The 26362-nt window shown below is 41.7% G+C and overlaps 1 protein-coding gene across 2 annotated transcripts in view; it reads left to right on the forward strand.

The window, feature by feature from the left end:
* The window catches only part of LOC117263568 (semaphorin-6D-like), a 501073-nt gene that overhangs the window by 362736 nt on the left and 111975 nt on the right, over positions 1–26362 (forward strand). For both annotated transcript variants that reach the window (XM_078176102.1, XM_033637073.2), the window contains exons 16-17: positions 11393–11566; positions 11652–11792. In XM_078176102.1, the coding sequence (XP_078032228.1) occupies positions 11393–11566; positions 11652–11792 (315 nt within the window). The remainder of the gene's footprint in view (positions 1–11392; positions 11567–11651; positions 11793–26362) is intronic.

Below are 26362 nucleotides of genomic sequence, written 5' to 3' on the forward strand. Positions count from 1 at the left end.
AGAGCAGTCTGTGATGGCCAGCTGTTCACCACGGACATTCTATACTTCCTACATTTCCTAGAATGCCCTCTGCACACCAATATGGTGAGACATTGAGAATTTGTTTTTATGTGAGTTAATGTGCAGAGGGTGAACGTGACGGCGAGGTCAAGACAGATGCTCAACGTTCACTCACCAACTTATTTCCAGTCTTCCTCAGCAGATGTATCTCCTGTATACGCCTGCCTGTTACCATGTGACTGAACAAAAGTCATGTGATGACAACTGAGCAGACTTCATCAGCTGAGGACTTTTTGAAAAAACTATCTAATAGGTGCTTTCTTGCAAAAATCAGAAGATGATCGTTGAATAACATCAGAATGCAAAAATAAAATTAAACCAAAAATTAAAATGTAATAAAATGATATTTTCAAAAAGAAGAATCTGAGGCACTCAGAGGGACATTTATAAAAAGCCTTTATTAAATGGGCTTACAAAGTCATTTAAAATGCACGTACACCTACACGTTTCAGCCATCCAGGCCTTCATCAGGGCCCTGATGAAGGCCTGGATGAAAATGTCAAGACTGAGATTCCTGCACTGAAGAGCACCAGAGGTTGACCATTTATTGATGGTTGACCATCACACCTTTTGAAGACCATAAAGAATCAGCTCTAAAACTCTTACAAAGTTTGCATTTGACAGCATTGGAGTCCTACAGCTGGGTTTGGTTTTGTGATGTGTTCTGGTCTTCTTGTAAACATATGTTTATTGATTTTAAACATTTAACAGGTTGCACAAACATATACCAACCAACCAACCATCATTTTCTCTTTCCTGGGCAGAGTAAAACTGTCTGGAAATATGGCTAACAAGCAGAGCCTAGAACTTAAAGGTGTTGGGGATGATGTCATCCGTCACAAACTGCAGCACCGACCTCCAGATTCTTTTGATCTCAACACACTCCCATAGGCAGTAATACAAGGTCCCTTGATGTATGTTGCACTTATAGCATTGGCCAGGAATATTTAAGTTATTTAAGTTTTTCCGGTTTGACATATGTTCTCATTACCCAATGATGTTGTAGTAATCTCAGTCGAGTATTGATGGTCTGAGTCTGGGCTTTTGTACATATTGTATCCCATTCACTCTCTAAAATGTCCTCTTGAATCCATTCTCTTACTTTCAGTTTTGTCCTGATGGTTATCAACCAGCAGATGGTATAAATCAGAAACCAGACCTTTCCCAGAACAGTTCCTCATAGAAAATGCTTCTAATGTGGACAGTGATGGTTTTTGCAAAGAATTCCCCAGGCGTGACAAAACAAAGCTTCTAAGTTGTAAATACTTAAAAATGTGTTTCTGTGGCAAGTGATAAACTCTTCATTTTGTATATAAGTGACATATGTTTGGTGTCCAGAAAATTAAAATTTGTTTTATTTGCAGATGACACCAATGCTCTTTGTTAAGGGGAAAATCTGCAGCAGCTTTTGGAGGTCATGACAGAAATGTGTAAGGGTTAGGGTTAGGGTTAGTAAAACAATGATTTGATTTATGTGAGAACTATGCTAGCAAAGAGCATTACAGGTCTGGGGAAAGCAAAACACATACTGGACTAGGGATAGACCGATATAGATTTTTTAGGGCCGATGCCGATACCGATTTTTTTCCATCACCCTTAGCCAATGACCGATTATGGACTGCCGATTTTCTTGAGCCGATATTTGGGGCCGATACTGCTTTTGCTCCCTCAATTTACATCAAAAAAATGACACAATGATAACAAATATTTCAGGTCTCAAGTTTAAAATAAGAAACATTTATTGAACAGTAAAAAATACTAAAACAAGATGGAAAGTTGAGGTAGAACAGGTAGAATATTATTATTATTATTATTATTATTATTATACATTCAAATAAAAAAAAGAGTTCAGTGCTCTTAAATCTTCCAGTAATGTCTTTATAAAATAAACCAATATTTAAGCTGAAGCATAAATAAAACAACAACTACTGTACACAGTAGGATTCAGCAGCTTTGTTCAACTTAACCACATACTTTCAAATGAAAAAAAGTGCCAGGGAAAAATAAATCCGCGAACCCACGCGCGTATCAGCCGATGCCGATACAAGTAAAAAACTCAAATATCGGCCCGATATATCGGCCGGCCGATGTATCGGTCTATCCTTATACTGGACCATAAATCACTGCACATTCTGTATTCATCACTTGTACTACCATATTTGACTTGCCATGTAGAAGTTTGGGGCAACACTTACAAAAGCAAGTTACGTTTTTATAGTCACATGCAATAAAATGTTTTAGATCTGGTCAAATTTAAAACTACAATAATTATGTTTAAAACAAGAACTGATCTACTTCCGGGCAACATTAAAAAAAAATTGTGACAGGGAGGGGGGTTGTAATTTAAAAGGAGAATTTAATTAAAAAAAAAATAAAGACTGTGTATTTCAGTGTATGAGGTGGATTTGCGGAATGGGCTGCGTGATGAGTTGAAACAAAGCACAAATATAAATCAATTTTAAAAACTATACAAAAAAGATATTTTTGGTAGATATATAGAGGAGGAAAGGTTGTGTTAGGGGAGTGCATAGTTATTTTGTGACACTGGGTGCTACTTGGACTGTAAATAAACGGTTTATTACTTATTCATCTAATTGGGTGGTAAATAGAGGGATAGTTGTATGTAAGTTGTAAATGAATTTAAAAAGGGGTAGGGACATATATGTTTTACTTTTACCTACCTCCTTTTTGGACACTATTATTTTGTCTTGTTTTTTTTTATTATGTTCTTTTTTTTTTTTTTTTTTGGTTTGAAATAGTCATTCCTTAATTCATTATTTCAACCTGAACTCATCAAATGACATTTAATTGTTGTCCTTATAGTGATCCTGTACAGTACACAAGCCCTTACTTGACCATGTTTTAAAGCCCATGTCATTTTAAGCCAGAGTAAATTGTTCATTGCCCCATATTGGTGAAAAAGTGCAGGAGAGTCACCCACATATTTCTGTACATCATATCAGACAATGATGGTGTTTTTTTTTTGTTTTTTTTTTTCCCCCAAAAGGATTAACTGTAATTTTCTGTAATGTCTTAGGGGAGTTGAGTGTAAAAGGCTACCCAAAGCTGTTCTGGTTTTCTTTTTTTTTTCTTACTATAAATTTATTTTCAGGGATGATCTACATTGATCAGCATTACTAGTGTTAGTGTTAGCTCAAACAGCTAATTTTCAGCTAGTGTCCCTCGAACAGATGTTAAATGAGCCATTAAAACAACAATAAAATACACATAATGTAGAATTAAAAGTGGATAAAGCAAACATGTACAGCTGAACAGGATAAAAAACTCAGAGGAGGAAGGCAGCATCATTCAGAGTAGGACATGTAAGAAAGCAGGGAGTTAATACAAAGCCATGTTAAGCAGACAGTCAGCACGAGCAGTTAAATCATGACAACATGAAATCACATCACAGAAGACAGGTAAAACCAGAAGAGACGCAATCTGACAAACGCACTGTATGATGACAGGTCTGATTGTTTTATAACCAAGTTTTTGTTTGCAAAGAAACAGAGTCACTATATATTTTATTTAGGGGTACACTCTGCAGGATTTTCCCCAATAACAGCTTCTACGCTAAAATCTTCACAGCTTGACACGTTCCAACAGAAACCTTATCTGAAATATCGGAAAAAATAACAATGACAACAAAAATCAAGATTCCATGTTCCCTAAACATTAGCATGTAGCTACATGTCGCACTGTACTTGGTAAATAATTGTTTTTTGATGCACATTCTACTTTAAAAAAAAAAAAAAAAAAACAGCAATAAAACACTTCTAAACCATGGGTGCAGATCTGATGACAAGTTTGAGGGACACACAATCAGTTGTGATCTTTTTTTTAATTGCATGCAAATCATGCCCACAGAGCGCTTGAGACTGCTAGCATATTTCACGATTTCATAGAGGCTCATCACCATCACCAAGTCATTCAAAAAGCACTACACAGAGAATCATATGCTTACCTTTACTGTTTATTTCTCTTAAACAGCCAATAGTACATGGAGCCAGCCATCACCCTCCTTTTCACTGCTTCGCTGTAACCTCGTGCACTCCACCCCCATTTTGTAGCGAAAACGCCTAAAATGACATACCCAAATTAAAATGACTGTAGCCTCTGAACTGCTCTGACTACATGCATGCATGAGGTCTTGCCAGAAAGCAAACTCCCTGAAGTTTCTTGTGAATGTGTCAGAAACACTCTAGGTGATACAGAGACAGAGTAATGGGCCTCTGAAGTCAGTAAAAAGTTGAAGATTTTGTCTAAAATAAAATAAAAAATGTTTTTCAGGATGAATAACTGTCTGTGGCTTCATTTGAGCAGGTAAATGACACTGTGGGGCTGTAGGCACACTATCAATGAACATTTGTTTCAAATTTGAAGAAGATTGCTCAAAGTATGACCATTCTACAGTGTTTTTTCCATGAAAAGATCCAGGCGGAGCTCCAAATGACAAGAGCACTCACTGGGCTTCAAAACAGTACTATCAGTGATCAAACAACACTCAGCCAGCTTCAAACATTGTACCTTATTGAAATCAGGTGTGATTATGATAGCTGATGTTGTTTATGACAGAAACACCATAAAATATCACCAAATAAAGCCATATGAAACGTGAAAGTTATGATCCCACTTTCTAGGCGGTATATCTCAGCCAAAAATAGTGGTAAGAGTGAGACTCTTACCTTTTATAAAAGATCTAAGTCTCCACTTGAAGCTCCGCTTAAGATCGCGAGTAATCGTTTAACTTTTCTCCTCTGAAAACGGCATGACATGACTTAAGTGGTGACAATTGTCACCACTCATCGCGATTTTGGACTTTGTGTGTTTAGGCTGCTCTGGTGCGAAATCCATAAGAAATGAAAGAAAAACGATGTCATTTTTGAAAAGTCGAGAGCTTCCTGAATCCGGTAATACCAAACATCACATGGTTTGATGATGTAGTGTGCCTGGGAGATACCATGGAGGGATGGAGCATGGACACGGGCGTCCGAGCAGAGTTCTAGTTTCAGGGTCTCAGGCATGTTATGTCCACTCATGTTCTCATCTCTTGCCTCTCACAGATTCCCAATTCTCCTCATCATCTTCCCTTTCTCCCAGTATATGGGACTACTGTATACATCAGTGGATATGGATGATTATCAGAACATGAGCCCCTAACTGAGCTTGGCTAAACTAAGTAATCATGTTTTTACAGAGCCAGAGATGCTAGTAATAGGCCTACTTTACACTACATGGTTCAAGTGACCCAATTCCGATTTTTTCCTCTCAAGTGGCACAGATCGAATCTGTAACATGAACGTGTAAACAGGAAAAAAAACGTATGATATCGGATATTGTCAGATCAGATTCAGGCCTCCTTCATATGTGGAAATATATCGGATATGAATCAGGTATCTGCCAATAGGTCTGTAATCTCAACAGACAGATCGGATATTTCCTGGCAATCCACGTCGTACGTCATGAATAATGTGACGACAGTGCATTTTGATGACGTGCTCATGAGCGAGGGAAAGGAAGGAAAGCCAAATAAATCGCACGTCAATCAAAAACTATGAACCAAAAAAAGCACAATCCCGAGTGAGACAAACTGCTTGATCCCCGTCTCCAGTGTACCAGCAGAGAACCTGCAGAACCAAATCAGCGAAAAAACACACCGGGCTACAAAGCCTCTCAACCTGAGCAGCTGAAGCTGTGGCTCGCACCCTCGACACACAGACACACAGACGGTGCTTCTGCATGCCAGCCAAACGTGTACGCAACTGTGAGAAATAAATATGTGAGGTGTACACTGCTTTTCTATCTTTTTTTGTTTTCTTTTTTTCTTTCTGTCAGCGACATACACTCCTAACACAGGACGGGTTGTTTTTAAGCCATTAGTGATGCGCGGATCGGCTCTGATAGCACCCGAATCAGCATGTACGCATCAGTCATCCAGCCGCACCTGTCTGCAGCTGCACGGACATTTCCACCGCTCTGTGAAGGCTAAGTTACCTTTTAAATTATGTGGAGCAGCGCCAGCTTTCCAGGTGATTTATTCTTTAACGTTTAACTTCAAATATTTAAAGTTAGTCCTTAAAATTGCTTTCAGTAATGTAAACATTTCCGTGCGCGCAGTAATGTCACTGTAGCAAATACCGTGGGACATTTACACAGTGGTCAAGAGTGCTGGACTGGAAGTGTCGCACAAAAAAAACGGAAGCTGGCTGTGTTCTGTTTTGCCTCCGTGTTTCCGTGAAAAATAAGGTGAATAGAGCATGTAAACAGCAGTCAGGAAAAATATAGGCAATATAGGCAACAAATTGGAATTGGGCATCAAGACATGGTAGTGTAAAGGCAGCCTTAGTACAGTTCTAGGAGCACAATAAATACTTACAAGTTACACAAGTTGACCCAGTAAAATCAGATTTATTTAAATAAATTCATATCCATTCATTAATCATCTTTATAGGAATAAATATCCCACAGAAAGGCATCTGTTTACTGACTACTGCTAGAGCACCAGCCAATGGCCACGTTCCAGTGGCTGAGAGAAAGTGGAGAGAGATCAGTTTGTTGGGGGGGGGCAATTTGTGTTTTTCAGAAATTGTCCCCCCGGGATCTGCACCCATGTTCTAAACACAACTGAACATGTTACCGCAAGAATATGATCTGTAATCATCAGCAGCTAATATCCTTTTTCGATTAAATTCGATTCAAAAGACCCTTCATGATGGATAAAAACAAGGACACGTGTACCCGGCCCGTAGGGTTACCGGGGCCCCGCCCTGGAGCCAGGCCTGGGGTTGGGGCCCATGGGCAAGCACCTGGTGGCCAGGCCTTCGCCCATGGGGTCCAGCCGGGCCCAGCCCGAACCGGCTACATGGGCTCGTCCCCCTGCAGGCCCACCACCAGCAGAGGGATCCAGAAGGGTTTGGTGCAATGTGGATTGGGCAGCAGACCAAGGCGGGGGCCTTGGCGGTCCGATCCTCGGCTACAGAAGTTGGCTCTTGGGACATGGAATGTCACCTCTCTGGCGGGGAAGGAGCCGGAGCCTGTGGAAGAGGTTGAGCGCTACCGGCTAGATATAGTCAGCCTCACCTCGACACATAGTTCCGGCTCTGGAACCCGAGTCCTTGAGAGGGTTTGGACTCTCTCCTTCGCTGGAGTTGCTCCGGGTGAGAGGTGGAGGGCCGGGGTGGGCTTTGTGATAGCCCCAGACTCTCTGCCTGTACGTTGGGGTTCACCCCGGTAGATGAAAGGGTTGCTTCCCTGCGCCTTTGGGTCGGGGAACGGGTCCTGACTGTTGTCTGCGCTTATGCGCCGGACAACAGTTCAGAGTACCCGTCCTTTTTGGAGTCCCTGGGATGGGTGCTGGACGGTGCCCCGACCGGGGACTCCATTGTTCTGCTGGGGGACTTCAACGCTCACATGGGCAATGACAGCGGGACCTGGAGGGGTGTGATTGGGAGCAACGGCCTGTCCGGTCTGAACCCGAGTGGTGTTAAGTTATTGGACTTCTGTGCGGGTTGCAGTTTGGCCATAATTAACACCATGTTCAAACATAAGGATGTCCATCGGTGCACGTGGCACCAGGACAGCCTAGGTCGTAGGTCAGTGATTGACTTTGTAGTCGTATCATTTGACCTGCGGCCATATGTTCTGGACACTTGGGTGACGAGAGGAGCAGAGCTGTCAACTGATCACCACCTGGTGGTGAGTTGGATCAGATGGTGGGGGAAGATGCCGCGCAGAACTAGCAGGCCCAAATGAACAGTGAGGGTCTGCTGGGAACGCCTGGCGGAAGAACCTGTCCAGATGATCTTCAACTCCCACCTCCGGCAGAGCTTTGACCGCGTCCCGAGGGCAGAGGGGGACATTGAGTCTGAATGGGCCTTGTTCTGCTCTGCCATTGTCGAGGCGGTGGTAATCCCCAAACCTGCTGGTGGACACCAGAGGTGAGGGGAGCCGTCAGGCTGAAGAAGGAGGCCTACAGGGCATGGTTGGTCTGTGGGTCTCCGGAAGCAGCTGATGGGTACCGGCGGGCCAAGCGGAGCGCAGCGGCGGCAGTTGTGGAGGCAAAAACTTGGGCGTGGGAGGAGTTCGGTGAGGCCATGGAGGAAGACTATCGATCAGCTCCAAAGAGGTTCTGGCAAACCGTCCGGCACCTCAGGGGGGAAGGCGGCAACTTGCTCACACTGTTTACAGTGGGGGCAGGGAGCTGCTGACATCAACTGGGGACATTGTCGGGCGGTGGAAGGAATATTTTGAGGAGCTCCTCAATCCCACCAACACGTATTCCAGTGAGGAAACAGAGACGGGGGTCTCAGGGCGGGTCGTTCAATTTCTGGGGCAGAAGTTGCTGAGGTAGTGAAACAACTCCGAGGCGGCGGAGCCCCGGGGTGGATGAGATTCGTCCTAGATATCTCAAGGCTCTGGATGTTGTAGGGCTGTCCTGGCTGACACGCCTCTGCAACATTGCGTGGACATCTGGAGTGGCAGACCAGGGTGGTGGTCCCCATTTTCAAGAAAGGGGACCAGAGGGTGTATTCCAACTACAGGGGGATCACACTCCTCAGCCTACCCGGTAAGGTCTACTCCAGGGTGCTGGAGAAGAGGGTCCGGTCGATAGTTGAACCTCAGATTGAGGAGGAGCAATGTGGTTTTCGTCCCGGACACGGAACCGTGGACCAGCTCTTTACCCTCGCCAGGGTGCTGGAGGGGGCATGGGAGTTTGCCCAACCAGTCCACATGTGTTTTGTGGATTTGGAGAAGGCTTACGACCGTGTCCCCAGGGGCATCCTGTTGGGGGTGCTCCGGGAGTATGGGGTTGGATGGCCCCTTGCTAAGGACCATCCAACCCCTGTACCGAAGGAGCATGAGTCTGGTTTGTGTGGCCGGCAGTAAGTCGGACCTGTTCCCGGTGAGGGTTGGACTCTTACTTTTATGGACAGAATTTCTAGGCGCAGCCGAGTGGTGGAGGGTGTCAGGTTCGGTGACGGGAGGATCTCGTCCCTGCTTTTTGCGGATGACGTGGTCCTCCTAGCTCCATCGAACAGTGACCTCCAGCTCTTGCCGGGACGGTTCGCAGCCGAGTGTGAAGCGGCTGGTATGAGAATCAGCACCTCCAAGTCTGAGGTCCTCAGCCGGAAAAGGGTGGATTGCCCACTCCAGGTCGGGGGGAGGAGTTTAAGTATCTCGGGATCTTGTTCACGAGTGAGGCTAGGATGGAGCGGGAGATTGACAGGTGGATTGGGGCAGCGTCAGCAGTGATGCAGGTGCTTAACCGGTCCGTTGTGGTGAAGAGGGAGCTTAGCCAAAAAGCGAAGCTCTCGATTTACCAGTCGATCTACGTTCCAACCCTCACCTATGGTCACGTGCTCTGGGTAGTGACCAAAAGAATGAGATTGAAACTACAAGCGGCCGAAATGAGTTTCCTCCGCAGGGTGGCTGGGCTCAGCCTTAGGGATAGGGTGAGGAGCTTGGACATCTGGGAGGGACTCGGAGTAGAGCCGCTGCTCCTCCACATTGAGAGGAGCCAGTTGAGGTGGTTCGGGCATCTGGTAAGGATACCTTCCGGACGCCTCCCTTGGGAGGTGTTTCAGGCGTGTCCAACCGGGAGGAGACCTCGGGGCCGCCCCAGGACATGCTGGAGGGACTACATCACCCAGCTGGCCTGGGAACGCCTCGGGGTTCCCGCGGAAGAGCTGACGGAAGTGGCTGGGGAGAGGACTGTCTGGGCTTCTTTGCTGAGGCTGCTGCCCCTGCGACCCGAACCCAGATAAGCGGAGGACGACGACGAAGACTTTTGGCTGCGCTGAGTAATTTCTTCTCCATTGTTAGTTTAGACGCACCGTGCCACACCAAACCACGCTGGAGATGGACCCTCCCAGGTGTAGGTCCAAAAGCCTGGCCGCCCACCCTTAAGCGGGTATTGGTGACGTCTCGCTGACCGCAGCCAACCCCGACAGCCCCTCTTCTCCCCCTCAAACAAACTGTGTGTGTTGCAAGAGTCTACTCACCTCTGTCTGCAGGAGACCAAAGAGAAAGGTGTTTTTAAAAGTCTCTGTGTGTTCAGCTCTCAGTACTTTTGTAGCTTTTAAGTGAATCGCTGTGGTTTGGAGTTTAGTTTCTCCCCCCCATCCTGTTTGTACTTAAGATATCTGCTTTATTTTATGGTTTTATGTTTGCTATCAGCCATGTTAGAAGTTGTGTGAAGTTGCGACTCGAAATCTCAACATCTCCTCATTTTGCTGCTTCACAATAAAATATTTTACATAACAAAATAGCAGGGGAAATTTATTGTGAAGAATCTAGACAATTAAATGTGTTCATCACTGAATTAGCTGAACTTTGTTAGCGGCTTTTCTTCAATAAAGACAAGTCTGATAATATGGCAGGGAGGAAGAGTAAAAGCAGAAACAGCCACAGTGAGATGTTTGATGAAGAGCTGCAGATAACATGCCATTACTGCACTTCTGTAAACAGCTCACCTCCAACAGGAAAACTTACCTGCCCTCCTGCTGTGATGGGAAAACATGTTACAAAAATAATAGGGGGCTTTAGCCATGGACTAGCACTCTGATTTTAAATATCAGTTTAAGAAACAACTTGAAGAAGGTAGCCCTGTTGTAATGGAAATGCAAATCCCTGCTGTGCTGGGCTTACGGCCCAAACCAAGCCAAGCCAAGCCAGCCCATGACTGTCAAAAAGGGGCATAAGATTCCATGTTTTGGTGATGTTAGCATGTAGCTACATGTAGCAGTGTATATAATGTAAGCACTTGCAATAATGTGTCTGGAGCTGATGACCATATAAAGAAATGGGTCACACTATGATGTCATCATGTAGCCAGAGTAAAGAACAAACAAACTTAGATACATCTGAAGCTTGAGGTTTTTACTTTTACATAGTTTATCTCATTATTTCAAATTTTGGTCAGGTTTAAACTGAACATCTGACATTTAAACATGATATATACACAACAGAAAATAAGAAAAAGCTTCTTAAGTCCCCTTTAAGTCTTTCTTAAAATCCAATCACTGATTTATTCTCTTCAGATTTTGCAACTGGAAGTCACTTTGTGAGGACTCTTGGCTTGTACAGGCACGACTTGTGCCTGTACAAGTATGTTCCATCTACAAATTTTAGAAAGATCAAACAGGTTTACTGTCAGGGTTAATATGGGTAATAAAGAGGCAGATCTTTTGTTTTTTATCTTAGTGGTCTTTGGCACTTGGTTGTCATTACACAGTCAGCAAAATTCTCTTGGCAAGTTTTAAAGACTTGGAGATTTTATAGTTTCTCACAGGCCACCGAGCATCTTTTTTTCTTTTTTTTTTTTTTTTACTAGATCCAAACTGACTCAGATTGTGGTAGATGTGTCGGCGGGACCCTACAAGGACCGGACAGTGATGTTCCTGGGCTCAGACGATGGCAGAGTCCTGAAGGTTTTGGCCAGTACACATCCCAACGACAGCTTCGGATCCAAACTGCTGGAGGACATCGACATCTACAACCCATCTAAGTAAGACTTGAGTTAAAATACTCTACTAAATTATTTAACATCCACGTTGATATGATTATAATCTGCTCTGTGTTTGTGCGTGCAGGTGTAATGTTCAAGGTCAGGAGGACAGGAGGGTTCTGGGACTGGAGCTAGATAAGGACCATCATGCCTTGTTTGTTGCTTTCACCAGCTGTGTGATCAGGGTGCCGCTCAGCCGCTGCACCCAACGTGGAGCCTGTAAAAAGTAAGAGACAGGACTGAAAGCAGCTCTTCCGCCTACTGTTTTTTAATTGTTAAAACCAGATTAAAACTCCTCTTTGATTCTCCTCTGCTCTCAGTTAAACACACTGTTAATATTCCGTGTTGTGTTAAAATAAAACCGGCTCAACTTTTCTGAAATGCAGCACAAAAATCAGAGAGAGACTGTAATTTAATGAATTCTGGAAAAGGTTAAAAACTCAGAATGGGAGACTCTTTTGAAAATTAATATAGTGATCTAAATTTGGCATCATATTGTTGTAGAAGTGAGTGTGTGCCAGGGGAGACAGGGATGCCGAGTCTCAACATTTGAATATGAGTAAAAAGATCCTCATTTATAGACACCATTACACTGAACAGAGCTCACTGCCCAAATTAGAGCACATTCATCACTGGGGAGGCGTACACACACACACACACACACACACACACGTAGACTAATCAGACTCATTTTAATTAGTGAGTAGGATGAATAAGTGCCAGCCGATGTGATGTGGAAACAGCTGCAGAGCTGTAGAGAGGCTTTCATCAGCATCATGGACAAAAAGACATTCTGTATCTCAGTCACTGTTTCATTGTCTGGGAGCAGGGCTGGACATTTACAAAATAGACTCCAACTGGACTTGGACTTGACTGCCGTAAGACTCAGCTTAAGTGAGCTGTGTCTCCCTAAAGTAGTGGTTCCCAACTGGTGGGTCATGGTCTAAAAGTGGGTCGCGATCCCATTGCAAATGGACAAATGTCAAGTTTGTAAAAAACACACTATATTTCTAAGAGCTTTTATTTCTGCTCACACGTACGCACACACACACACACACACACACACACACACACACACACACACTCAAAGCCTGTCACCCTTTACCAGTTAATTTAGTTCACACTCTGCCAGTCACACACACATCACATGCCAAACACACACAGTTCACTGTAGGGCCAGACAAAATAACCGTGTGTGTGTGTGTGTGTGTGTGTGTGTGTGTGTGTGTGTGTGTGTGTGTGCGTGTCTGTCTGTCTGTCTGTCTGTGTGTCTGTGTGCCTTTCAGTCTCACACGTGGCAGCAGCTGATACAGAAGTCAGCGTCCTCTCCTCTTTCACTCTTTTGTCTCCATCTTTCTCTTCTTTCTCTCCTGTCTCATCTTCTCTTTTCCTGTCTCTCTTTGTGTCTCTGAATCACTTTATGTTTCTCCCCACTTCTTTCCTTTTTGTCCCTCTTAGTCTTTCGTTCATTCCCTCTCCCTCCTTCCTCCCTCCTCCCATCTCTGCTGCCTCCTAAATCCTGCTTCAGCTGTGTCAACCTCGTTTGTCTTGATCCAGACATTACTACCTGCAGTCAAACGTTTTGTTTTCTGTAAGCACTCACAGTTACAGTAGGTGAGGAAGCATCACACAACACTATATAAACTGCCCTGAAAGATAAATTATTTTCATTTTTTGAAGCAGTCAAAATCATGAATAAACTGTTGAGGTAAGTCAGACTAACTTGGTTTAGTTAAGTTGCTAATATTTAAAAAGAAAAAATCAATTCCACTTGTTATTTTTAAGTAGCAACAACCTCACAGAATTAATAACATACAAGTAAATTTGAAGTACTCCTAACAATTAGATATGTAAATTTAACTTAAGGCTTTTAGCTATTAGGGTTGCAGGGTGTAGGGGAAATACCTTTTTGAGAATATTTGCACTCGTAATAAAATTTTTGGGGCACCACCCTCCGAATGAGGGAAGTGACTATTCAAATTAATAACTCAGTAAACCAATTATTAATTAGTCAGTACGCTTATCAATAATGAATCAATCTCAATATCTGGGTTATGAATCCTCTATACAGGGATCTCAGCTCAGCTGTCCAAAAGATATATACACAGACAACAGCTTGGCGCTAAATGAAGATTTATTTAAGCTAAATATATAACAATTGAATAAATGAATAGCAAATGATAATTATATGACACAACATATAAATGGAATGAAATGAGAGGTAACACTTGTGTGAGTTATTTAGTTTGGCAATAGTGGGACAGAGTATGTTAAGCTATATATAAATTGGGAATGCAGGGATGCGCAAAACCATTCACCTAATGAAACCTAAATTAAAATCAGGATAATTAACTAAGCCTCCTGCTCGACCTCACTCTTCACCGCACAGCGGTTTACTCAAGTTATGGAAGTTCTTGGCCTACTTTTTAGCAGCGGGGATCAAAGGCGAAGTTCCTCTTTGGGCGCTGAACTGTTGCTTCGCAGCTCCCACACTTTCCAGCAGAATGAAGCCGGCTGTCCCACAGCAGTGTGGGAGCGGATGAGTCTGCGGTTTCCTGCAGTTGGCCCCAGACTTCGTTTCCCTTGCGCTGCAAAGAGTCTTTGGGTTTGGCACAAGAGCCACGGTGATGAGTGGCTGGCAGCCGCTGGTTCCAATGAATCTGGGGCGGCAGGTGCTGGTCTACTTCGTTATGATTACTCGCTTATAATAATAGTGAAAACATCGTTGGCCGTTCGATATTGTTGTCAAAGTTATTATTAATGAGCAAAAATGTTGAACACTGGAGATAAAAGAAAAGTGGATAAGCAAAATTTAAAAGTTTAAAATAACTTTGATCATGAGCACAAAAGAGTTACGCATGAACCAAACGTAACTGGTTAAAACATAAGATATGGCAAAAGCAAGTAGATAAAGTAAAAACGAAAGAACGTACGCAAAACATAAAAGCAAGAGACTAAAATGAAGAAGAGCGCAACAAGAGCAAGAATACAAAAAGTGGAAATTACAAGAGGACGGAAAATACAAGAAGCAAGAGCACCAACAAGAGGGCGAGCCACGCCAAGTGCACTTGTATTTATCTGGCCAAAGTGGGCGGATTTGATAAGGCGACCTCTCTTTAGTTGAAAAATAGTCTCATCATGGTATTTTGGAGGAAACTTAATGCTTTTCTTATACGAGGTCGTATACTCTGATATGTTACGCGCGATTGACACATACTCTTCCCATTATGGTCAAAATTAATTCTTAACATCCATCCTGTTGGCCCCATGTGCAGGGCTGTTGCCGCGGCCTGGGTTCGAGTCCAGCCTGTGGCCCTTTGCTGTGTGTCATCCACCATTCTCTCTCTCCCCCTTTCATGCTTGCCTGTCCTGTCCGTTGAAGGCAAAATGCCCAAAAGAGATCTAAAAAAAAGAAAAATAAATACAAATTAACATTAAATCAAAATACAATTATTATGCCGCGTATATGTATCTGAAAAAAATGCTAAAGTCCTATACATTAGGGATGTAATGATACCAGAAACTCACGATACGATATGATCACGATAAAGAGTCCACAATACGATATATATCACGATATTTATACAAGGGGAAAAAAAGAGAAAATTTATTGTTAAAAATAGCTATTTTATTCAAAAATAGTGCATGTACACTGTACAGCATGTTATTTTTAACTTGGAAGCGTATCATAAACAAATCAACATACAGTTGAACATGTGCTTTCATTTCCCCCCTATTACTGCTAGGCAGGCAGACATTAAAGTGCCATAACAAAGTCATGTCAATTAAAACTATAGTGACAGAATATGAAAATGGAAACATTCAGTATTTTTTAACCTACTCTGAACAAAAGTAGTGTAGTACTATTACTAGAAAGTCATCTGAATGACATCAAATTATGAGGATCTTAATATTCATCAAATATACAGAACTTAGAACAGTCAGACCCTGCAACAACAACAAAATTAACAAATTAGAAATAATGTAAACTCAATAACACACAATCCCTCACTCACAGATACACAGAGAGACACGGGGAGAGAGAGAGAGAGAGAGAGAGAGAGAGACAGAGAGAGAGAGAGAGAGAGAGAGAGAGAGAGAGATGTGTGTGTAAAAGAAAACCAAAATAGATAAAGCCCAGCCATTTCCCTGGAAGTCATAGAAAAACTCAAAAACACACATTCACTCAGTTTGTTCACGCCAGGTTGACAATCTTGACATCAAGGAGACCCTAACACTTTCTCAGAACAGGAGATGAGGAGAGGAAAGCTCTGGTCTTGTGCTTTCATGTGATATGCATGGCATTTCTGTGCGACCCTGCATTCGCGAGTAATCCATCCAAGAGTAATGTGTGTGCAAAGCTGTATGAAAGCTCTGTTATACATAATTTTAGTGTAACTTTATCATTGTTTTTCGCTGTGAAAACATTAGACTACCGACAACTTGGTCTTGTCGGAAAGCCACGATTCCGCTGTTCCATGTGATATGCGTGGCTTCTCGCTATGATGAACGGTCGCGGAGAAAATCCACAGAGAAGAACAGTCAATCTCCTTACTTTTATTCGCTGTTCCTCCGGTCACGCACGGGTCAGAGTCGGAGGCTGAGAGGGTGAGCTGCACGAGTCTGCTCTCACCTGCGTGCACAGTTGCATGCAAAGGATTATGGGGAATGTAGTCGCACAGTCATATTACCGGCATTCCCACGACGGTATTGAGAATTTATTTTATCGCGACACCGCGAAATTCGACATATCGTTACATGCCTATAAGACATATTAGTGAATATTGCACCCTGCATTTTACACTTAACCAAGCTAAACAATCATTCATTGTACTTACATTTGTTTGGTATGGGCATTGAAGGACCAAACGAGCCGCTTTATTTTGGGCTACATGTAACCTATTCAAATTACTTCCTGATGTACTGGACCAAATTACAGAACAATAGTCTAAGTGTGACAACACCAGTGCCTGCACCACTTGCTTCAATAAATGATTAGACATAAATTTTCTGCAGTATTTAATCACAGCCATACCTCTACCCATTCTTTGCACTATTTGATCTACTTGGTTGTTCCAAGACATTTGACTATCTACAGTAATTCCTAATAGTTTTACCTCGGTTACTTGTTCTATCTCTGTATCACCCATGGATATGTGAAGCTTAGGTGCTTCTCTTAATGAATGTTTTGAACCGAAAACTACACATTTGTTTTTTTCCCCTATTTAGAACCAGTTTATTTCTTATCATCAATTTTTCTGTTAACTCTAATTCCTCATTTAAAATTGCAGTCAATTCATCAGTTGTATGTGCTGATGTGTAAATTGTTGAGTCATCAGCATACATCGCAACAGTGGCATGATTCAAAATCAGAGGAAAATCATTAATAAATATTGAAAACAAAAGCAGCCCCAAAGAACTTCCTTGTGGCACCCCACAACTCACAGCTCTCAGCTCCATGTTAGATGAGGGGTTAACAGTTGAAATTGAAATTGAATTTTGCAACTTATAAATATTTTGTTTTACGGGGTTAAAGCAAAGTATCATTCAGATAGAAAACATGATTATGCACGTGTAAAAGTTTTGAACATAGGAAAGCAACCAACAAAAAGAAGAAAACAAATGTATAATCTCACTTCCAACAGACATCTCAATTTTGTCACACAGAAACATTTGGTAAGAGAGGGGAGGGCATGATCCCCCGGGGTGACAGGAAGGGACAGGATGTGGTGGATAAAAGAAGCATTGTCTTAAGATCCTAGCAGGGCTGTTAATCAAGGCGCGTTGCCTCAGGGCGGAGGAGGGGACCCTTTTATAAGTTAATGACTTAAAAAGCATTTGAAGCACCTCAAATGAACTCTTTACCCCCCCCCTTTTGGCACCCGGATGTCTGGAGGATGCATCCCTCCTGACCGGAGTAAGCTCGGGGGCAGGGCAATAAACATTTGACTCTCGCTTGTGGCCTTGTCATTGTCTATTTACTTGTAGTCCAGAATCTGGAGAGTTTTAGGAAGGCTGTAAGCTCCTACAAGGGATATACCAGTTTTAAGGTATAAAAGTTGATGGTTATCATACCGTGTAAATTTGCTTATCCACAATATTAAAAAAGATGCAACTGGATGGAAAATCTCCCCTTCATTTTTGTTATTTTCTAAGGGGAGACTCTTTACACAAACTTTGTATAAAAGTTGATGGTTATCATACCGTGTAAATGTGCTTATCCACGATATTAAAAAAGATGCAACTGGATGGAAAATCTCCCCTTCATTTTTGTTATTTTCTAAGGGGAGACTCTTTACACAAACTTTCATTCATTCATTCATTCATTCATCTTCTAACCACTTCATCCTCTTGAGGGTCGCGGGGGGGCTGGAGCCTATCCCAGCTGACATCGGGCGAGAGGCAGGGTACACCCTTGACAGGTCGCCAGACTATCGCAGGGCTGACACATAGAGACAAACAAACTACGGACAATTTAGAGTTACCAATTAACCTAGTCCCCAATCTGCATGTCTTTGGACTGTGGGAGGAAGCCGGAGTGCCTGGAGAGAACCCACGCTGACACGGGGAGAACATGCAAACTCCGCACAGAAGGGCTCCCACGCCCGGGATCGAACCGGCAACCCTCTTGCTGTGAGGCGAGAGTGCTAACCACCACATCACCATGCCGCCCTTTACACAAACTTCTATCAACAAAATGTTTTTTAAGTTCCAATTAGTTCCCTTCTATTTTTGGTCTTTTAGGGCTCATTCTGACTAATAATAATATATGCTGTAATACCAAGATACCATGATACCACAATATTGTCGACGACGGTCATCTTACAGTAAAAATCTCATACAGTTGCAACCCTATTAGTTTTATTCTCTTACCTTTTTAAAGCAATTGGTTTATTAGATGTTTTTTTTTTTTTTTGGAAGATCATTTTATAGTCTAAAAAGTTTTTTTAACTTGTATAATTTCATTTGTTTCCAGATATACTGGCCTTGTCCTAAGATGCTCAGAATGGCATTTTGTTAGAATACAAAAAAATAATCATTCCTTATTGTGCTTCCTTTATTTATCTAAGTCAATTAGTTTCCTAAACTCTGTTCAGTAAACAAACACAACTTTCCAGTTGAATGAAACAAACTTGGTTGCATTAAGCTACTGACACTTAGAAAGAACAAGTCAATTTAACATTTTTAAGTTGCAACAACTTTGCAAAATTAAGTGAATACAACTTAATTTTAAGTCAACTTGGCAATTTGATATAATGTAATCCAGAGTTCTGCATGGGTCCATTTATGAAAACCTGCACCGGCCCATATCCGTAAAGCTCAGCAGCAGAACCGACCTGTTACCCATCATTATGTCTTGTAATTCTCTTTTTATTGGTTTTTTTTTTTTTTTGTTTTTTGTTTTTTTAGTACAAACAATAATATCACTCAGGATACAAGATGTACCATACAAGTGAAAAAGCTCAAAACGACAAAAAAGATGAAACTGAAACAGACCCTACCAGTAAAAGTAAATAAAAAAAAAAATAGTAATAATTACAAGAATAAGTAAGTAAATAAAAAAAAAGAAAGAAGTCACAGGGTAAGCAGTATCATCATCAAAAATCGGCATACAATGTCATTACAAATCCCAATGCATATCACATTTTCCTTATGAAGCCTCACTATTCACATCACATCTCATTCACAAGTTGCATAAATCCACATGGTCAGACATAATCACAAAGAAAGAAAATACCACCCAGGCCATCCCAGGAAGGAAATAAGGCATCAAAAGAGCAAGAGAGAGAGCCTTAACTGTATTACCGTATAGTTGTTGTTTTCCAGAGCCTAAGCACTATCCTACAGCCAGTGATAAGAGCTAATCTACACCATAAAACTTGTTGGCCTGTCAAACCTGCCCCTTCTGGTATTATACCTAGTATGCAGAGTGTTGGGCTTTGTACCATTTCAGTACCAAGTACCTTGTTAAGGAAGAATATTATATTATACCATAAAGTCCTGGTCATTTGACAATTGTATAACATGTTTTTTAAATGTACCTTTGTCACTATCACATCTCCAACACAAATCAGATTCCCATAGCTTGAGTCTTGCCATCTTACATGGAGTCCAGTAGCTCCTATGAATAATACTATAAGTGATTAATCTCATCTGTATTTCTCTCGATGTTTTACACCAGGAACCCACAATTTCTTTGAATCTCTCATCAGTTATTTCTCTTTTTAAATCCCCTTCCCAGGCTCGTTTGACATCATTGAGTTTTGGTGGGAGAGATTGTCTCATAGTACTGTAAAATCTCGAAGCCCCATCCTTCACCTGTTGTCTGTTCTGTAACATTTCTTGTATACTAGTTTGATGTATTAAGGGAAGTTTTCTTTTCATGGACATTATACAACTTCTCAGTTGGAGATATTTCCAAAAGTCTTTCTTAGGAATTCTATATTTAATCATTATCTGTCGAAATGACATAAAATTATCATCCTTGAAAACATCATCAATAAAAATTATACCTGCCTCGACCCAAGTTCTCCAATAAAGCGTCTTCTTGCCCACTTTTAAGAGTTTGTTGTGCCAAAGAGGCGATTTTTTGGTAAAAGATGGTTTTTCCCCAGTAATTTGGTGTGATATTTTCCAAGTGTCCCTTGCAAACTCAAGCAATGGGTTCCTAAATGGTATTTCTCCTCCTGTCTGTGATATAAAAGCCCATACCGGAAGGGGTTCTGTAAGTTCCTTTTCAATTAAAACCCATCCTGGGACTTGATCTTCTGCCATATACAATTTAGACATCTGATTCAGAAAAAAGCATAGTGATACCAGTCAACTCTCGGTAGACTGAGACCCCCATCCTCATTAGCCACGCACAGTTTAATTCTATTAAAAAGAGGTCTTCTGCCTGCCCATAGAAATGAATTTATTGCCCTATTGAATCTTGATAGTAGTGGGGGAGGGAATCTCAAAGGTAAAAGACATGTGATATAGTTGATTTGTGGAACTATTATCATTTTTAAGATGTTTATTTTGCCTAATAAGGATAGTCCCAGCTTTGTCCAATTTTGTAAAGTACTCTCAATTTTCTGAATAAGGGGGAGGAGATTTTCCATCATTATATTATTCAAGGCTGGGGTAATCTTAATGCCTAGATAAACCAAGCCTGAAGGAAGCCAATTAAACTGCCAGTTTTTTTCTAATCACTAGTGGGCAAATCTTTGACAAAGGCATTGCCTCTGATTTCCCCCAATTTATCTTATAGCCTGAGATCAGAGAAAAGGAATCAATCACCGACAGTATATGAGGAACAGCTAATTCTGGATTTGATGATGATTACAACACATCATCCGCGTATAATAGCAGTTTATGTTCTGTTTTTCCAGCGTGAATTCTCCTAATATTTGTGTTGCATCTAATGGCAGACGCTAAAGGTTCTAATACTAACGCAAAAAATCTTTGGGCTAAGGGGGCACCCTTGCCTCGTGCCTCTATGCAGGTCAAAGCTTTTAGACATCTTTCTATTTGTTAGTACTGAGGCTTTTGAATTGCTATACAGCGGTCTTACCCAATTTATAAATGAAGACCCTAATCCAAACCTTTGTAACATCTTAAATAAATACCTCCACTCTACTCTAGCGACATAGGTTCGATGTTATTCCTTGTATGCCAAATTAAATGTAATAACCTGCGAACATTGTCTGCAGAAGACCTCCCCCTGATAAAACCCACCTGGTCCGGGTGAATAAGACTGGGCAAGTGTTTCTCCAGTCTTAAAGCTAGAACCTTAGACAATATTTTGGCATCTACATTAATAAGTGAGACCGGTCGATAGCTTCCGCATTGCTGGGGGTTCTTGCCTTTTTTATGTATGAGTGTGATCACAGCGGATTGCATGCTCTCTGGCATATGGCCTTTTTTAAGTGCATCCTGAAAAACTGTGCGTAGCTTTGGTGCCAAGATGTCAGAAAATGCTTTATAAAAATCTGTGGGGAAGCCATCCCCCCAGGGGACTTCCCAGAATTCAGATCTTTTTATAGCTTGCTGGATTTCTTCTAATGTACTATCTCCCCCAATTTCTTTTTGTATTTGTTCTGATAGGGATGGCAAGTGTACCACTGACAAAAAAATGTCTATATCCTCCTCTGTTTTGGTGAACTGTGATGTATACAACAATTATTAAAATGTCCTAAATGTCTCCCCACTATCTGTGGTTAAGACCCCGTCATCCTTTAACACAGATGTTATTAGTGTTTGATTGAATTGTTGTTTTGCTCGTTGAGCCAGAAACCTGCCAGCTGTTTCCCCTTGTTCGTAGTACCTCTGTCTACACCTTCTTCCAGAACATCTATTGCTAGTTGAGATTTCTGTGTTGTTCTTGTGGTAGGGATATTTGATTTATCAAGTACCAGGTTTCTCACCTGGATAAAATCCCCCCCAAGTGTCACAGGTATTCCCAATCTGTTTCACAGTATTGCAAATGTCAACAAAAAAATCTGGAGAGTCAGTATTTGGGGCATATATATTAATAAGAGAACATCTAATGCCACCAAAACTTGTGTCTAATGCAACCCATCTGCCATCCCCACCAGAAAGTTGCTTATGGATAACAATGTTAAGGTTCTTACGGATTAGTATGCATACTCCCCTCTGTTTGGAGGAGTAGGCACTGAAAAATATTTTACCAACCCAGTCTCTCTGGAGTTTTGTGGATTCCTCGTTATTTAAATGAGTTTCCTGCAAGAAACAAAGATCTACCTTTTTTTGTTTCAGTACAGAAGAAGTTTTTTCCTCTTAATAGCTAAATTTGCCCCTTTAATATTTCCCTCCTCCTCTCCCCTGTTCCTATTTTAGCTCCATCCCTGCATGTAGTTTTAGTGGAGAACTATAGTAGTCCTTCCCCATGCCTTACTTGGACATAGCCTACTGATATAAGGTTCATAGTCCATCCGAAACCCTGCGAGTTATAGCCAGATATATCTGGCAAATAAATTCCAAACCTATGATTCATTCTCATAAAATGTTAGAATCTTCCCTTCTTTTACATAGCAGCTCCCAACATTGAGTCCTGTACGCAATTTATGCAAATCTTTCAGTCTTTCACAGCCCTCACTATCAAAAAATAAAAAAAAATCAAATAAAGTCAGATGCTGCAGGAAATCACTTATAATCCCCATAGTCCTGTAAATTAACTTAAAATATGACTCAATTTGTCTGTTCAAAGATGACACAAGTATAGATCACAAGTTCAGATGGTTTGTCCTGGTTTTTCAACCGTTATCGCACCTTGCAGCATCCCAGTAAAGAAAGACAATAAATAAATAAATAAATAAAAGTAAATAAATATCCAATCTCCTCGAGTGCAGTGAGGGGACTGCAATGTTTGTAAACACCGTCTTCCATCATACCGGCTGACTCAATGAGGAGGAAAAAAAAACAACTGCTGGATGATTTTAAAAAAAAAAGAGAGAGAGAGAAGGAGAAAAAAATAAAAATAAAATAAAAATATGTATATATATGTATTTGTATATGTCCAAGGTAAATTCGGATTTAGCTCACCAAATCAGGGTTGTAAGACGGCTTGTCTAGTAGGTCACTTCGTCCACTTTGTTTTATCAGCCTCTTGATGACAGAAAAACTCCAGCATCCTCAGGTGAAGTGAAAGCGTGTCTGATGTTGTCGGCAACAACTCTCAGCATGGCTGGGTACACCATAGTGTACCGCAGCCCCTTTTTCTGCAGCTTCTTTTTCACTCCATCAAACTTCTTGCGTTTGTGGATAACGTCCTGAGGCAAATCCTGGAAAAAGGAGACTGGTTTACCCTTCCACGTTGCTCGTCCTTTCTCTCTCGCCACACGTAGAACAGCCTCCCTGGCTGTGAATCTCAGGAAACGTACCAGAATGTGCTGGTCTCTGCCTCCTCGTTGGCCAGTTCTGTGGGAGCGCTTGATTTCAAAGTCCTGTGTCAGCTCGACATCCAGTGTTTCAGAGATGAGTTTCTGTACAAACCCCTGTATATCATGTCCTTCAGTGCCTTTCTCTATCCCCATGATGCGAACATTATTACGCCGCCCGGCATCCTCCAGGTAGATAACTCTCTCCTGCAGCTGTGTGACGGTTCTCATCGCTGTGTTCACCGCTGTTTCTCTGACCCCATCTTTATCCTCCAGCGCCGAAATCCGTGTTTCGGCCTCAGTCACCCGGTGTCCAAGCGTCTCCACTGTAGTTTGGACTGCATCCATGCCTGCTTTCAGCCCGCTCATGTCCGATGCAGTGGTTTAGAGCAAAGTTTTAATGCTAGCTAGTTCAGCTGCGGTGTCTATCTGCGGAGGCGCCATGTTGTCGTCTACGTCTTCTGCGGCCGGTTGGCTAATTTGGCCTCTCAGACCGTACTGTGTGATGGATTTTTGGACTCCCTGCATATTTCTTCCCTTCTTGTTCTAATATGTAGTTATTTTATCTATCTTAGATATCTCCAAAATCGTTATAGGAGCCCCACGGAGTGTCGCACTACCATCTTGGGTGCTCGCCTCACCGGAAGTCACCCATCATTATGTCTAAGTCAAAGCTGCATCCGTTGACAAAAATCCTGCTATCGGACAGTCACTCACATTAAGCTGGGTTCTCAGTTTTCTAAATCCAGCGAAGGAGATGTCTCTTTCACTGGCTGCGCTCGATGATGGGATGGTAAAAAAAACCATTCAATCACTGCCAGATTAGGAAACATTTTAGCATGCCTCTTTCAATACCTTTTTTTCTGACATTTTAATTATATTTTTTGACATTTTATTAACATTTTTTGACATTTTATTACATTTTTTCAGAAATGTTCATAACATTTTTCAGACATTTTAATAATATTTTACAGCATCATCTGATTGGTCAGAATCTGAGAGTGAGGTTTACTGGACTAGTGCTTTAGCACTACTGTATGATTGAAGATGGAAAGTGTGTCAAGTGTAGATGAAAGGTTGAATGCCAGAGAGGAAGTGATGTCTAAAAAAAAAAAAAAAAAAATCATGTCAGCCATCTGGGGATATTTTGGATACAGGTTAGATGATGTGGCACAAGCACAGGTCTGAGTCAAGAATTGAGAACACTTTAACATCTGTTAGTGGGGCGGCATAGCTATAAAATCGTTCATTTTTGTGATAAAAGCACCAAATTTGGCAAATGTGTTGACAAATATATTTAGAACAAATCTGGATATTGGGACATCAGAAACTCGCCCACTGGTGGCCAGAGCAGGCAATTGAATCCTACCTGCCCATGGACCCGTCCCATTAATTGGATCCACTCCAAAATGTGATGGCTTCTAAACTGGACCATGCTACATGCCTCCACCAAGTTTTGTGAAAATCGGTTGGACAGTTTTCACGTAATCCTCATCCAAAAAATGAACGGAAGTGAATGGGCAGCCACGTGTGGGTGGCCCGTGCAAACGCCCCCTGACTTGGATCAACACCAAAATTTAATGTATTCTAAGTTGGCACGTGTTACATCCCTCCACTGAATTTTGTGAAAATTTTGTATAATTCTGCTAACAAACTAATAAATTGGGTGGCATAGCTAAAAAATTGTTCATTTTTTGCAATAAAAGCGCCATATTTGGTACATTTATAGCTTAATGTACTGGAATACAACACTTTGGTCCCCCCCCCCAAGCTGCTGTTACCATGTTTTCAGCATCACAAATATAATTTAGAGACCAGGCCATGAAATTGGTAGTGGATTATTTTTCTACAAATACCCAGCATTGATATCTCTATGCAGTTTCTTCACTTACACTGCTCTGTGCTCTCTAATGTTCAGATATCGTGAATTAATTGAACTAAATCTGTTTTCAAAATGGACATGAGAAAAAGTTTAAAATCTACAGAGGATAATATGCATTCACCTTGAAGATTAAAAGAAAAGGAGTATTAAGGTAGATGGGAAATTATAGAGCAAAATAGCCTGATCAACTTTCTCATTCCTGTTATTGAACTTTAGACTTTGGCCAGGGTCAGCTCTCACATTCTCCTTCACAGAAGCAGAGGCCTGTGCACTGAAGAGCAGCCTTCTTACACTAGCAGCGTTTTCTGCAACCACTTTTGCAGCCACAAGAGATCACCTCCACCAGGATTTTGATGCTTGTGGTAACGTTGTCCAGTGGGGCTCATATAATCCTTCTGTCAGCTCTATTATTAAAGTTCCACATTGCTGCAGATGGCTGTACTAGTTAAATATCATATGTTCAAACTGTTACAATGTAACTGTTAAGTATGTTCACTGAAATCTCACCATTGTGTTGGATGTCTTTAATTTACTACTGTCCTACATTAGAATGAAACATATTTTTCACTTTAACTGGTCTCTAAATTATATTTGTGGTGCTGAAAACATGGTAACAGCAGCTTGGGGGGGGTGACAAAAGTGTTCTATTCTGGTATATTAAGCTATGAATGTACCAAATTTGGCGCTTTTGTCTCAAAAATGAACAATTTTTTAGCTATGCCACCCAATTTATTAGTTTGTTAGCAGAATTATACAAAAACTGCCTGACCGATTTTCACAAAATTCGGTGGAGGGATGTAACACGTGCCAACTTAAAATACATTAAATTTTGGTGTTGATCCAAGTCAGGGGGCGTTTGCACGGGCCACCCACACGTGGCTGCCCATTCACTTCCGTTCATTTTTTGGATGAGGATTATGTGAAAACTGTCCAACCGATTTTCACAAAACTTGGTGGAGGCATGTAGCATGGTCCAGTTTAGAAGCCATCACATTTTGGAGTGGATCCAATTAATGGGACGGGTCCATGGGC

Source organism: Epinephelus lanceolatus, chromosome 16 (assembly GCF_041903045.1).
Source record: "Epinephelus lanceolatus isolate andai-2023 chromosome 16, ASM4190304v1, whole genome shotgun sequence".
In the NCBI taxonomy this organism is placed as follows: Eukaryota; Metazoa; Chordata; class Actinopteri; order Perciformes; family Serranidae; genus Epinephelus; species Epinephelus lanceolatus.